At 40.9% G+C, this 15726-nt stretch overlaps 3 protein-coding genes across 3 annotated transcripts; all 3 read left to right on the top strand.

Annotated features, from left to right (window-relative positions):
* Positions 1 to 200: 200 nt before the first annotated feature.
* OCT59_025442 (uncharacterized protein) lies at positions 201 to 692 on the top strand (the record flags this gene model as incomplete). Its single annotated transcript, XM_066138492.1, has 1 exon — positions 201 to 692. The coding sequence occupies one exon, from the start codon at positions 201 to 203 to the stop codon at positions 690 to 692; it is 492 nt and encodes a 163-aa protein (XP_065992106.1).
* Positions 693 to 774: 82 nt separating this feature from the next.
* On the top strand, positions 775 to 1236 carry OCT59_025441 (uncharacterized protein; the record flags this gene model as incomplete). The annotated part of the gene is made up of 1 exon (XM_066138484.1): positions 775 to 1236. One exon carries the CDS (start codon positions 775 to 777, stop codon positions 1234 to 1236), a length of 462 nt encoding a protein of 153 aa, XP_065992105.1.
* Positions 1237 to 1345: 109 nt separating this feature from the next.
* OCT59_025440 (uncharacterized protein) lies at positions 1346 to 1738 on the top strand (the record flags this gene model as incomplete). The annotated part of the gene is made up of 1 exon (XM_066138473.1): positions 1346 to 1738. The coding sequence occupies one exon, from the start codon at positions 1346 to 1348 to the stop codon at positions 1736 to 1738; it is 393 nt and encodes a 130-aa protein (XP_065992104.1).
* Between the last annotated feature and the right edge of the window lie 13988 nt (positions 1739 to 15726).

The raw sequence follows: 15726 nt of genomic DNA, 5'->3' as shown, positions 1-15726 counted from the left end.
CGCTTTTCACTTGTTCAGAGAATGCAGATACGACTCTAAAGACTTTCAAGTTTGAAACCGCGGGATACTGCCATGTGAAAAATGCGAACAAAGTTATCTGGACATGATTGCTAGGGACCGGTATGTGTATTTTTTACTGACATACCGTGATGGCATAATTGAATAAACCTATGGGATATGTAATCTTACGAGATACCCAAATGCAAAACACTGACGGATTAGGTAGACAAGACGATGAAAGTTTCCACACGTGGGCTAGGCGCATTCAGAATGCTGTGCAATATTATGATACTTGTAGTAGAATAGGTTATAAGCGGCCACCTTATCCAAGGTCTCGTCAAGCTGTATATGCTTATATTGTGCACATTAGGAGAATAGTATCACGACTACCAAATAGGTGGTACTGTACCTACTGTAAATATTTTATTGATCGCGGATGGGAAGCCAACGCTTCTATGGATCAAGCGGTACGACTACATTTATATAGTTGCCCAAAGCATTTTAATTTCGACTATTATACTCATCATGCTGAAATGATCCAGAATGCCTTTAGGAGATATATAGAAAGAAGGAACAATAAAGCGGCTAGGATTATCCAGAAAGTCGCTATCCCCTGGTTGTATAGACCAGGCTCTCCATTGATGCAAAAGGCCGAGCAACGCTTCTACCGCCTTGCAGTATCCCAAGTGTAAACCCCGAGGTTCATATTTATTTTTTCTCGTTTTAATGAACAGGTAACTGAAGATTCATATTTATTACAAAGTACAAAGAATCATGTCAACATATACCGAATTCGCAAGCATTGTTAACAGCACTAGTGAGGAGGTTATTTACGAGGCATCGCGCATTCAGCCTAATGTTGTCTCTGACGAAACTGTCCCCAAGATTATCCGCGCATTAAAAGATACTATAGTAGTCGCATTAGTATCTGGGTTTAGCAAAACCAGTTACCTCGTCCAGGACCACGTGAAGTATATCAAGCGAATCCAGACGGCAAATTCTCCTGTATCATATGTGAAGTTCGTGGCCAGAAAACTCTTCCCAGATAATGCGGCATATACTGCTAAGATAGCAAAAATCCGCGAATCATACAAGAATAAACAAGCTCTCCTAGATAAGCTTGAGGCCCTCTTCGAATTGTATTATAATGCGACTAAGGACTCATCAACCGGTACTCCAAAGCGAGCTATTACTAAAAACGAGGCTGAGAAAACCTTAACAGAACTTCTTGCATAAGCGGCTCCTGTGATCCTACGATCCTGTACGAATTTAGTCTATATTTTTTATCCATGTGTAATAGGCATACAGTAATTGAAGATAGCTATAGTATAAGTAACATAACATCATGTTGGACCGATTACCAGTAGAAATAGTCAAACGCATTGTCGCAAAGATCCCGGATACTGACCTTATTGCAGTGAGTAAGGTAGATAGAGTGTGGTGGCAGGAAGTTCGTCAAGAGGCATATAAGAGGTGGAAAAATTATGCCACTATGATCGGGTATGTCCGAGCTCTTGGAAAGCCATTCGAAAAAGGGAATGTTGACTGGATAACATTTGAAGATGTAAACGACTTCTATAAAAGATGGATAGACCGCCTCACCGAGGATCAGCTTTATATTATGGAGAAAATGCTTAGGAATGGGATGGTCGTGGACCCCCAAGAGAGGGAAACCATAGAGCATGCATTAAGTGAACATAGATGGGGAGGCGATCCTTGGGGACTGGGAGTGGTATGAATGGACTCAACAGAAGTAAGCATTTTGTACTTGACTTTCGTAGGAATTACCCTGCAGAGTCATATTATTTAGATCCGGCCGGCATTACCGCGTAATCCCGAATTACCGAAAAGGGAAATTTATGTTACACAAGATTCCAAACGCATTTTTACCAAAATCGATTTTTTGTGGAACGGGTATCGCCCAATAAGGAAATGATCTACGTACCCGCATGAAGTCACATGACATCGAAATTATTAGATCGAGACATCGTGTCCCGATCTCAAAGTTTAGCACTTTTTTTATACACTGTACTGTAAAAAATTCCACGGTTTTTCCATGAATGCTTTTTAGGCCAATAATCCAATAACTTATTCATCAGGTATCCTCGTGTTTTGTGACAAGGACTGATGACCATGTAACCTCATCATCAGGTATCCTCGTGTTTCGTGACAAGGACTGATGTACTAACAACTCTTATATTTTACCCAACTCATACCTTTTAACATGTCTAGAAACTTTGCTAAAAGAGGTGGCGGCAGCTTTAATCCTAATAGTAATAAGGCTGCTCGTCAAGAAAAGAAAAATAATAAAAAACAACTCTCTGACAACTCTGGTTCCAATAGTGATAACACTTCCCAAAAACGTTCCCGTATCATTACAAAAGACTCCATGGATGAAGACTATGAAGATTTCGTTGCCGACGCGCTGGCTGACGGTGGATTAGTTGGTTCAACTTCGACCGCTATTCCTCAACAAAATAATTCCCGCAGCACTCCCCTAGAAAATACTCAAGCATCTGCCCTGATTAATTCTGCTGCGCCCACTGCGCCTGGCCAAGACGCGTCCTCTGGAGCTAACGCGTCTATTCATGCACCAAGAAACAAAGAAAATAACTCATCCCTAACGCGTCCCTTAATATGGACGTAAATGATGGTACATCGCCCGATCAGGCTGTCGATCCCTCCCCACCATTACCATTAATCGTCAGGATTTTCTGGCTGCGGCTGCGCCCAACTCCGCTCCCCAAACTCTTGAGAAACTTAAAACTAATAAGGCAATCATTGATGCCGTTAATAATCTATTCTTAGAAACTTATGAATCATATACCGGTCGAGCTCGTATGACTGGTTCAGGGGACGCTAAACGTCTTATCATTCATTTTCACACTGCGGAGGCTCGTGACTTGTGTGTTGGTAGTACGCACTCTGAATTTCTGGACCTTCAATTCCACTTGTACGATCCCAAACAGCTCCGATCTGATGAAGATCTCCGAGCTATCCAAGTCACCGATATACCGTTCTTCATCACGAAACCTCAACTACAATCCTACTTTAAAAAATTTGGCAATTTGCTCTCCCTCCATCTCTATTCAAGGAAAGGTGCTAAGATGCAACAAGCCCGCATCGTCTATGATCATGCCGATGCCATCGCCCGTTTCACCACCCAATGGGCAGTCTATTGTTTCTCCACTTGTTTGCGTGTTACTCCCTGTCACTATTCTGTGGATCAAAAAGCTGCTCGTCGTGAATTTGTTGCTGTCCTTTCTGGACTCCCTGCTAACACTAAAGATATCCATCTCGCTCCATTAGTTAAAGAACATGGAGCCAAAGCTATTAATATTCCTCTTTCCTTAAACTCATATAAACCTAAACCATGGGCTTATGTTACCTTCAATTCACAAGCGACAATGGATGCCGCTATGGAACAAACAATCGGATTCCAAGGTCGTACTCTTCGGTGGGGTTCTTCCAACGATTCAAAAGCTCTTTGCCACCGATGTGGTAAACTCGGCTGTGCTCCTACCTCTTGCCCGCTCAATCTACGTCGTGGACGCTCACGTACACGTGATCCTGTTGCCGCCCTTAAAGACCGTTTTAATATTGGCCAAAGACCTGCTCAACAAAGATCTCCACGTAATAATTCTAGGTCTCGCTCTCGCTCTAAATCTCGAGATCGTTCTGCCTCTGCTCAACGTCCGAATTCACACTCTAACCGCCCTAATAATAATAATAATAACTCTAACAATACTATACCCTCCTCCTCTGGTCCTGTTAACTCCTCCTCAACTGCTTATGGACGCACGCCTTCCAATAATCGAAAAGGCAAAGATAGATCTGTTTCTTTTTCGTCCAATGCTCGTGCTCCGCTCTCGGATCCGAATTCTTCTAATGCTCTTGAGGCTGCCCTTAAGATACTTAACGTATTGCAAACCCTTCAACAAGATGTTGCTCGTGTGGAATCCCGCATCTCCCATCTTGAACTTAACAATCAACGGCTATCTGCTATTGAAGCCCATTTAGGCATCAATCCTCCTTCCGCTCCTGTTGTCAATTCTGAACCTGATCGGATGGAAGAAGACCCTCCTGAAATTACTGGTACCTTAATCCCACATCCTAATGCTCCTTTGTCTTCTGGTCCTAAGAAATCCACTCCCCCCAAATCTGCACCTACCATTGTTCCGCACTCAGCTCTCACATCCACTTATACCCCTTCCCCGCAAGACGAATTGAACTCGGTTATCCAAGATCAAAAAGCGATTAAAGATACTCTACAATCGCTCACTGGTTCCATTCAAGGTTTTATTGCTTCTCTTGGTGGTTCTCCCTCCGATCGAGCTTCTGCTCCTTCGCAATAATTGACTTCTTAATTCTCCTCCCCGTTTATAATTATCATTGTGTCCTAATGACTGACAATTTTGATTATGATACGTTTGTTCGAAACCCGCCCAACTCTGAAGATATTTTTAATTTTTCTGAACATGAATCTTTATTTACTACTTCGAATTTATCCCCTATCCCCAATTCTTTTACTATTTCATCCTTTAATGTTAATGGTCTTCGCCAAAATAGTCAAGTTAAAATGGAACAGATTTCAAACTTTTTCAATCTTAAACATATTTCATTTGGTGGTATCGTAGATACCCATTTATCCCCCAAACAAATCCATTTTTTATCTAAACGCCTTCCTAATTATACTGTCTTTTCCTCTGACATAGATAAAACTAAACAAGTCAAATCTACTGGTGGCGTTTCCCTTTTTATTGAAAAATCCCTTGCTTCTCATGTACAAGATTTTATTTCACATTCCTCGCGTATTTTATCTGTTGATCTTTATTTTAAAGGCAACGTTAAATTTCGCATTTTTGTAATATACATTCCCCCTATTTCTGATTCTAAATTACGATCGGAAACTATTGACCTTCTTTTACAACTTCTGGTGCAAACCAAACAACAAAATTTTTATCACGCCATTTGTGGTGATTTTAATATGCACCTTGACACTTATTACCCTATTTATTTTAATCGCCCTGCTATTGCTTTTCAACGAGCTTATCGTTTGTTACATCATCTTTTATCACATGGCTATGAAGAAACCATTCCTGTTAACGCTTCTGATTCCTTAGGCACCTTTCACCGTGATGATCAAGTCACTCGTATAGACTATGTGTGGTCTTGCCCCATGCTTAAAGGCTTTGCTCTTACTTCTTACATATTTGACGCCCAAGATACCTGCTCTTCTGACCATAATCCTATCATCACGTACTTTGACGATTCACTTTTGGTTGCGTCCATCAAGGTTGCTCGTGCCAAACAACTTCAACGTCGAACTCGCCGAATATTCAAATTTGATTCAGTCACTACTCAACAATGGGAATCTTTTTCTACTCACACTGACTCCCTATGCGACGTTCTCCCTTCAACCTTCTCAACATGGCACATCAATCAACAATGCGAATATTTACATTCGCGTATTGTGAAAGCTGCTAATGCCTCCCTTCCGTCTGTTCTTGTTGGAAATCAACACACGCCTACGGTGCCCAAGGATTTGGAAGCCTTAACTCAACACTATCGTTTCCTTAGCCGACTTTTGCATTCGATACGCTTATTGCGAAAATATCCTTTCACGTATTATAATAGATATGAACGTACTTGGTCCACTCATTTTATTCGACTTCAAAAAATTCTTCATCTTTATAAGAAGATTTTTCCCTCTCCCCCTACTTTACCTACTTCTTTATCCACATGTAGGCAAGACGATTTTAGTTCTTTATTAGATTCCTTAAAGACTATTTCTAGTGCCCTTTATGGCCTCCTTCTTCTCAAAGAAAAAGACTTTCAAGATTCTTCCATTCGTGCCAAATTGGCTGATAGGGACAACAATTTTGAAACAGATATTTCCTCATTCATTAATTCTGCTCTCTCACGGACTCGACGCCGTATTACTTTAGATCGTGTCTTTATTGACCATCCCACACAGCCAAAACTTTTAACGGACCCACATGATATTGATGACGCTGTCATCAACCACTTCCAGAACTCCGTCCCTATTAAATCATCTCCTCCTGATAACATTTCCGCTCTTCCGGAAAGATGGTCTTCTGCTTATCGCCCTATGGACGATGTAGATTCTTCTATTTATAATTCTCTATTGGATCCTCCTACTCTTAAAGAATGGTTGTCTACGGTCTCTTCTATGCCTAACGACAAAGCTCCTGGTCCCTCTATGATTACTTATGAGATGCTTAAACATCTAGGTTCCAATACTTCTGCTTTAGTCCTAATCCTGGTCCAATCATGCTTCCGCATTGCAGATATTCCTGATTTATGGCGTCAAGCTATGGTTTTCCCTATCCCTAAACCTCACGAATGGAAATGTCAACTCAAAAATACAAGACCTATTACTTTACTTGAAGTAATTAGAAAATCTTTGGTCAAGCTCTTTTATAATCGTCTCGCCTCCATTTTGGCTTCGAATGAAGTTCTCAAAGGAGGAAACTTCGCCGGTCTCCCTGGTGGTTCCTGTCGCGACCCTATTGTCGTCCTGGAATCTATTATTCATGATGCTCAAGTCAACAAATCGCCGCTTTGGATCCTTTCACAAGATATTTCGAAGGCTTTCGACTCGGTTGATCTCAAGATGTTGCGTTTTGCTTTAGAACGCATTAAACTTCCTGCTTCTGCCACCAAGTTTATTTTATCCTTTTTCATGAAACGCTCTAATTGCGTTTTTACTGCTCATGGAATTACACCTCCTTACCGCGTTCGTATTGGTATAGATCAAGGCGAAGTTATCTCTCCTTTACTATGGGTTATATATATAGACCCTTTATTGACTGTTCTTAAGAATGAAATGATGGATCCATATATACTTCATGCTCCTTCTTTATCTAATCCCTTGGCTGCGACAAGTTCAGATGGATTACGAATCAACAACTTGGTCTTTATGGATGATTCCACTTTAATATCATCATCCAAATCTGGAATGGAATCGATGCTCTCTATTACGGAAGAATTTTATCAAATCAATAATACTTCCGCTAATCACAACAAATATGTTTTAATTACTAACTCGTTGCCTTCCTCTTCAGTTTCCTCGCCTTCTCCAGTAGTGTTTGACTTGCAATTATCTGGATTGAACGAAGTTCCTTCCATTTCTATTGTGCCCATTTCCATGAATAGCTCCTTCCGCTTCTTGGGCGTCTGGTTCAATGTCGCCAGATCTCGCGATTTTGTCAGAAATCAAGTTGCTAGAGAATGTAACTCTTTCGCTGCCACCGTTCGCCCTGCCAAACTATCTGCTAAACAAGTAGTTTATTTACACAACACCGTCCTTATTCCGAAATTGGAATATCGCATGCAAGTCACTCACCTGTCTGAATCTGAATGTGCCTCGGCAACCAGCAGTATCCGTTCCTTGGTTAAACACAAGGCCAATTTTTCACGTGTACTCCCGGATTCCATTTTATTTTTATCTCAAGGCTTGGGATTGATTAATTTATTTTTTCACCAATCACAAACACATTTAACTAATCTATTTTTGTTAGCTAATTCTTCTTCTTCCTTTATGAAAATTTTGTTTTTATATAGATTACGTTTAATTCAATTTTCCTTTTTGATTCCTATTTCCCCTTTGTTAGTTAAAGATTGGACTATATGGTCTAAACTTTTTGCTTTTAAACAGGATTATATCGCTTGCACTATTGCTCTCCTGACCACCACTCCTTTCAAGTTGTCACGTTCTCGACTGTCAACCTTGTCTGACCTCACCATATCCAACGGTCATACGCCTTTATTTGAAGTGATGACTCCAAAAATTTTTATATCTTACTTCCGACGTCTAAGATGTTTGCAACTCTATTACCTATCTCAATTTATTACGCCTCATGGAACCCATATGATCACTTGGAATGTTTATTTGTCCAATTTATCAAGTAGGAAAGGTCATCGAGTCCTCCCGCACAAATGGTTCAGCGACATTCACCAATGTGTCACTGTCCCAAATTCCAATTCTCTACTCTTGGATCAATTCTCTTCCGATGCTATTCCTTCAAACATTGACTTGGTTCCAGCTTTTGGTTCCTCTAGAAAATCCATGAAATGGATCGTGACTTTGGATGAAGATGGCTCTCCTCTTTTTGGAAAACAACTTAGTAAACAACAATATTCCTGCAAGATTGTCCATTGGACCTCTGATTGTGTGACTCGACCTAATGATGTTATCACGCTCACTCCTTGTCCTGGTTGTTCTAAACATGTACCGGTTACCCATACTAAAAGCAATCCAACAGATGTTACTCCTCTATGTATCATCCCAAAACTTTCTCCTCTTAGATCTTTAATTCTCCCAACCACGCAGGAGCGTATTAGACATGACACCACCACTATTACTTCTCCTTTTACTTGGGCGGACCTTGACGAATCTGTAAGATCCTATTATGGTCGTTTGGACGTTCAACCTAATTTTTCACTTGAAGATGTGGTTACTCTTCCTTCTCCTTCTCCTTCTTCCTTTTTGGGTCCGGTTGCTCCTCTTGCTTTTGCTGCCTCACCGTTAGTGACTCCTCCTGATAATCATTATTGTTTTTATACCGATGGTTCTTTAATTAACCTTGGCACTCCTGATGTTTCTATGGGTTGGTCTTGGGTTCAAGTTCTCGATGGCGCTGGTTTTTTCCAATCTATCGCTGCTCACGCTCATGGAATCATTCGTAATTGGCCTTCTTCTACAAGAGCTGAAATTGCCGCTATACATGCTGCTCTTACAGTCACTCCTCCCTTTTCAACGGTCACTATTCATACTGACTCTCAATCTGCCATAGATGGTCTTCGTCTATGTGCTACCTTTTCTTATTCCAACAGTAGGCTTTATTACAAGACCACTAATTTTGAACTCTGGGCTATTATTGAACGTCTCATTTCATCAAAATTTTTGTCCGTCACGGCTGTCAAAGTGAAAGGTCACTCTGGTAATTTCTACAACGACTACGCGGACTCTTTGGCCAACTCTGCGCATACCTCTTCTTCAGCGATTCTTCTTTCTGATCTGGATCAAGTATCTCCTCACGATTTCTTATTAAAATATGATGATATTTTATGCGAATCTAACCCACGACGCCTATTTAAGCAATATTCGCAAATGCTGTGGATGCATAGATTAACGCATTTATCGCGGTTTAACTTTACCATTGCTTTATCTTCTACTTCAGATTTCGTGATTGATTGGGATCTTACCTGGTTCTCTTTAAATTCGGATCCTCAGCATGACGCTTCTTTTACTCGTGCTCATGCTTCCTCTCATCGCACCTTCAAATTCAAACTCTTTTTGGAAGATTTACCTACTTTGGAACATCTTAAAAGAATTCGCCCGGACTTATATATCGACATCTTATTGTGTCGTTCATGTCTCGACTCCAAGGAAGATTTCATGCACTTGTTTATGTGCAAATGTAGACGAATCGCTATGGAACAGATTCTCCTCTCCTACCAACATCATTTTATCAACAAACTTCAGGAAGCTGGTGATCTCGTCAAGAAAGATCCCTCTTTAATTATTAACAAATTTAAATCTCTTCCTTGTTGGTCCTTTTCTTCTTCAAATTGGACTTCATATAGTCTCGTCTGTGGCTGCCTTCCGAAATCCTTTGTCGAATTTTTTGAAGAACTTTCTATTCCACGTAACTCTGCGATGAAGGTTATTTCTGCTATCCACAATCACTTTATCCAGAAGATCAGAAAACGAATTTGGTTACCGCGCTCCTATGATAAATCTAAATGGGAAGACGCGATGAATATTACTCATAAACTCAAACTTTCTCGGCCTTCAAATTTGCCAAAGTCCACGTACTTACCTTTCTCAACTTTACCTCCTCCGACCCTTTCCGACGCCGCACGTGACTCCGACGTTGATTATTTATTGAACTCGATGAAATATGGTTTGCCTTGGTTTAATCACTATTCGGGTTTTATGGGTCGTCTAACGGTGCAACTTACTAACAGCTTTAGCAGGGTGGTGTGTCGATTTTAATAATGGGCGCATTGTTCGTTGGTTTGTTTGCATAGTTGCCTCTTCTTAGGTTGAAATATATTTAGGCGGGGGATCAGGATAGTTTTAGTGTTATGCGATTTTTCTTTTTGAATTATTTTATAGCTTTATTACTGTTTTGGAGACTATATAGTTTTGTTTTTAGTTAATTTTATTTTTCTTTTTTGTACTTTGAAAATTTTATTTTATTTTTGTAAGTTCGTTAAATAAATTTAATAAAGATAAAGGCTACTATGCCATATTTGCTGTGACAAGGACTGATGACGATGTCACTTGGTTATTGTAAATTGAAGATAACAATTAGGTATGTAGACACGTACAGAAAAAAGACATGTCATACCCTTATATAACTAATCCTATAACCGGACGTCCAATCCGTGTTGGTGGAGATACCTTTAATCGAATAGTTATGGAATCCCATGATTATATCGATGGAAGGCTTGTCCGTAGACAAACCGCACCGCCTCCACACCAGGAACAACCTGTATATTTAAATACAGATACAGGACGCTATATTCAACACGGTACTAGAACGTATCATAGATTGGTTGAGAGTGACTACGAGGTAGTTGAGGACTACTACCTTGTTCATTCTGAAGAGGAGGAGCTTATAAAGGAAATCATCAATGAAACACACTATAATGAGGAAAATCTTGATGGCCAGCGGTTAACTTTCAATGTTATACAACAAATCAGGGCCGCTATTCAGGCTGACCAAGATGAATATGATGATTTTATCTTACAGCAGGATACGACTAACGGGACACCTTCCTCCGGTCCTTCCGGTCGTCCACGAACTTTGGAGGACCATGCCCCGAGACTTGCAGAGCTTAATATTGAGTTGTGTAGGGAATGTCTCATGCCTGTAAGCCCAAGTGACTTAACGGACAAGTTGTGCAAGGACTGCGCTTCCTAATGGTCAGTCCTCCGGTCCTCTGGTCTTTCCAACGGTTGATCCCTTAATGTCAGTTATTTTTTTTTATACAAATGACAGGTATTTAAAGATAACAATATATAAAAAAGATTGTGAAGGATACTAAGTGAGCGAATAATCAAAGAAAGATAGCCATGTCAACATCAATCTTAATAAACCAGTGTCAAAACTGTGGAGTATTCTCTGCAAAAGCGGCATATAGAGGATTTTCCAGCGTGTTGTATAGACAAATTATAAAGAAGATTGGTGACGAGAGTGAACCTTTACAAGCCTTGGGACTTGCCAGGGATAAGTTGGTCCAGATTATTCGTCGGGCAAGTAATGCGGATTTTACGCAATTATTCACACAAAGACTGGATATGAAAATTATGGATGGAGATTCATACGAGGATACTAGGAAGTGGCTTCTTGAACAGCTTATAGCCATTGGATGTGACAGTGGGGAAATTGCCTTATATCAGTTCTTACGGAATACATACCCGGATGGTATTGATGAACCCTTTACTACATTCTATGAGAACTATGTAAGTCATATAAGTAATCCGATGACTAAAAACTTTGCTTCTCGAGCCTTAGGAGCTATTGGGTTAAAAGCTAGGATGTTACGGATTGACTTCGAAGGACGTAAAAAAAGCGCCATGATTCTTAGGGCTTCTGCGGAAGAACTTCGCGAGATTCTTACAAAATACTATTGATCCCTACTCGTAATGCTCGACGGTCCATGTGGCCCTTAGAAAAGATCTGTAAAAGGACTCCAATGCCTTCTATTATTTTTTTATTATCCAAAGGGTGACTAGACTTCAGGGTTTCATACCGGGAGAATAACTCCTTTACGGTCTCAGGTTTTGGAATTTCAGTCTTCGTGGTCCTATCCCGTACTTTCGCTAAGAAGTTTTGGAAGTCTGATCCCAGGGTCTTACCAGATAGTCCGTAGGCTTCCCGAAAGACGTACTTAATCCAGGTATCTGCGTTCTTAGCTATAACACCAGATACGAGAAGGTGTTTTCTCTCTTTAGGCAATGGATATTCCCGAGCAAACTCGATTAGCTGGGAGGACTTTTTTGCTTCAGCTACGGCCTTCTGGCCATAAGGACTAAACTTCGATCGAACTGGGTTCAAACTCGGATCGAACGGGGATCGAACTGGATTCAAACTCGGATCGAACGGAGATTGAACTGAGATCGAACTAGGATCGAACTGAGATTGATCGGTGATCGAACTGAGACTAGTATCCCATCTAACCCGAATGGATAACGGATCGCTCTTGGATCTTCTAAGATCAAATACTATAAATTCGCGTTGTAGAGTAAGGTCATCGATTACTGGAGCTAGTGACTCCGATTCTTCTGTATACTGGCGGATGATCCTCTTAGTATCGGTCAAACTTCCGTGACCTCCATATAGGGAAATATAATTCACATTTTCACGAATAGCCTTGGGAATGGTAAAGAATCTTTGGGCCACATAGATACACGAGATATTTTTATGACGCCCGTGTGTAAAAAATCCAGTGATGAGATCCTGGGTTTTTTTAGGCGCATCCATCAAATCCTCGAAGATTACCACAGTAGCCTGGGTGGAGTTGAAGTCCTTAACATTTGGAATCTCACTATGGGATACTGCGGTAAACGGAATTTCTTCTTCTTTGAAAAATTCACGTACGACTGCCCACTTCAGTTCATCGAGGTATCTGCCAACTAGAATTACCGCATCACATAATATGTACCTTTCGCCATCCTCCTTTGCCTTCTTGTCTCCCATTAACAAATTAATGATCATAGTTGTTTTACCCGAATCAGAACTTCCTGCTACGGCAAGACGGAAAGGCCATGATGGGGCAAACTCATTACCCTGTCTCGAGTCGGTCGTGTACTCGTCCAAATTGTATACATAAAGATCCATTTGAATTTTATTCTAATTTAGTTTAAATACGATGTCGACACCAATTGCAATTTATACTCCTTCAGAGCCTACTGGACCGCCTCCTAGGGATTTGCGTGATATGAATAATATACCATTAGTTGCGGTAATTAAGGATCTAACAGATTTTTTAACTGTCAGTGATCGCATGGTTGTTAATCGAGATGTACAAAATGCCAACCATCGTCTTAAACATGCTCTTAATTTATTAATTCATCGCTGTAGAGAAACATACGAAGAACACGATATATTAAAAGCGGAACGCGATCGATCTCGAAAAGAACGCGATGAATTACAAGATGAACTCGAGGTTCAAACGGGTTTGTTAGGTCTTACACAAGATGAGTTAAATAACGTACAAGATACTATTACTGGTTTAGAAGCTAATTTGGCTGAATTGGAACGTGAGTTTGGTGGTATGCGGACGACTAATCGTCGTTTTCAGCAGCAATATAATCTTATGAGAGGAGAACGTAATAGAGCTATAGGTGAACGTAATAGAGCTATAGGCGAGCGTGATGCGGCACGAAATCGGCTTGTATATGCCAATAATCGGGTTCTTTTTGGAATTCGGACATTGGGACGTCTTAGGAATCGACTTTTCCAACAAATAGCCGCTCTGCGTATCCAAGTACAATGGTTTCGGATTAGACAATTGAACCCTCCTCCACATCCTCTCAACCATCCACAAAATACGATATGGCTGCTGTTGGTATAGCTGCCCCCATATTTCATGGTCGGGAAGATGAAGATCTTAATCTTTTTATTGATAACTTTTTAGGGTATATTAATACCGTTGGTATTGATCCATTGGACGATGCCGGTGCGCCTCCTGGTCGGATGCGAGCGATGGGGGTTCTTCGTAGCTGTATGAGAGATGAAGCGGCGAGGTGGTTTGATGCGGAACTTACTGGAAAAAATTGGGAACTCTCGAATATTCGGTTAGTGGCTGCTGCAAATGGTGGAGCCGGTGCCACTCGCCGAGCATTCAGAGCTTTGGTTGTTCCTGAAAATGCTGGTGCTGGACGACTACATCCTAATACTTATGTGCCTGGATCTGCTGCTCATGCATATTCTCTAGTTGGGGTTAATGCGGCGGTAACTATTGGAGACGCATTTTTCCCATCACGCGCTGATATCGTTAGAACAAATTTTAAAGTTGAAGAGCAGTGGAGGCGTGCGAGCGGACGTCCTACTCATCTACCCGTTAATGGGTTGGGAGATCATGGAGGTCCATTCAATGCTGCTGTTCAGAATCAACCGATAGTCTTACAGGGGATTCTCCTGGATCAAGCATTTATGCATATGCGCACAAATTTTCCAACCGTCGTGGAAGAAAGACTTCAAATACGATTTAGTAACCTTTACCAGGAACAAGGTGAACCTGTTCGATCTTACTATAAGCGAGTTGAGAGGGCTGGGGATATTGTAGGATATAATCAAATCATGGTTACTGACCAGTTCTATAGAGGACTTTTGCCGGAAAATGTTATTGAAGCTTCCAGAATCGGGGTGGCACCTCTTAATATATTAATCGATAGATTGAGTGATCTTGAACGACGAAAGGGCGAAATGTTCTATAGATTACAAAGGCGCCAGGGTATTGAAAAGGCTAAAAAAGAGGAATTAGCTGGCTATACTCATCCCGTGACTCCACACGAAGGTGCTGTAATACAAAGGTCGACAGACGTTATTACTCAAAAACGATTACAAGAATTGCTCAAGGCACAAGCCGAGGAACTTACCAAGAATTTTCAGGCGCAATTTAAACAATTACAAGCATCTAAGCCAGTTCGTAAACCACCGGTCTATAGACAACAGATTAAACCTGTTCGGCCGAAGCCACGGCCACGCGTTGTTCAGGATCATCAGGATCCTGATTGGGATGATGGTTATGTAGATCATGATGTTGGTGATGACCCTGATGCTCCTGAATGGACTAGTGAGGATGATCAACATGTTATTGATCTTATTATGGGATATGAGACGTCTAAAAGATTTCCAAAGCGACTTCAGAAGGCTAAAGATAGACGCGATGATTTGGAATTAGCCCAAGCAATGAGAAACCTCGATCTTAATGATGATGCTATGGATATTGATACTAATACCGTGAGTTTTGATGACTTGAAAATTGTTCCTGATGAGGAAGGTGGTTTTCGGATTTGTGCGGTTCGAAGTACAAAAAAAAAGTAAACTCGGATAAGGGTGTAAGTATCTCGAAACTTCTTAAATCTGTTCCAAAAAAATCAGTTAAAATGACTCCTATTAAGATTCCTGTGAAGGTTACTAGGAGTAAGCCTACACTTATAAAAGCCGTCACCAAAAATGATTCATTAAGTTTATTAAGGTCTGCAGATTTTAGGAAATTACTCCGCGAGATTCTTCGGGAAGAATTAAAGTCTGCTCGTAAAAGTACGGAGATTCCAGAAGACCTAGTTGAGGAAAAACAAGAAGAGGATATCAGGGAAGATGACCCGATGGATATTGACATAGCTCGTTTGGAGAATACTAAAGATCTTTTAGCGCTGGATGGGGAGGTCAATGGGATAGCAATTCAGTGTTTAGCAGACACTTGTGCTAACGCGTCTTTTATTCAGAGAGAAGCCGCTGAAGAATTAGGGTTGGATATCGACAAGAGTATTACACATAACATATCCGGCGCTCCGGGATCTGGTAGGACATTCGGCATGGTAAAAGGTGTGTCAATCAAACTAACCCCTGATTGTATTATCACTGAGGACCTCGCGGTTTTAAGCGATTACAAGCATAGGGAGATTGGATTGAGCCGGACGTGTCTGAAACGTTACAATTATGATGTCCATGAATCACG

This window comes from Rhizophagus irregularis, chromosome 5 (assembly GCF_026210795.1).
Source record: "Rhizophagus irregularis chromosome 5, complete sequence".
Classification (NCBI taxonomy): domain Eukaryota; kingdom Fungi; phylum Glomeromycota; class Glomeromycetes; order Glomerales; family Glomeraceae; genus Rhizophagus; species Rhizophagus irregularis.
The sequence above is the reverse complement of the archived record's forward strand: the minus strand, read 5'-3'. Positions and strand labels throughout refer to the sequence as shown.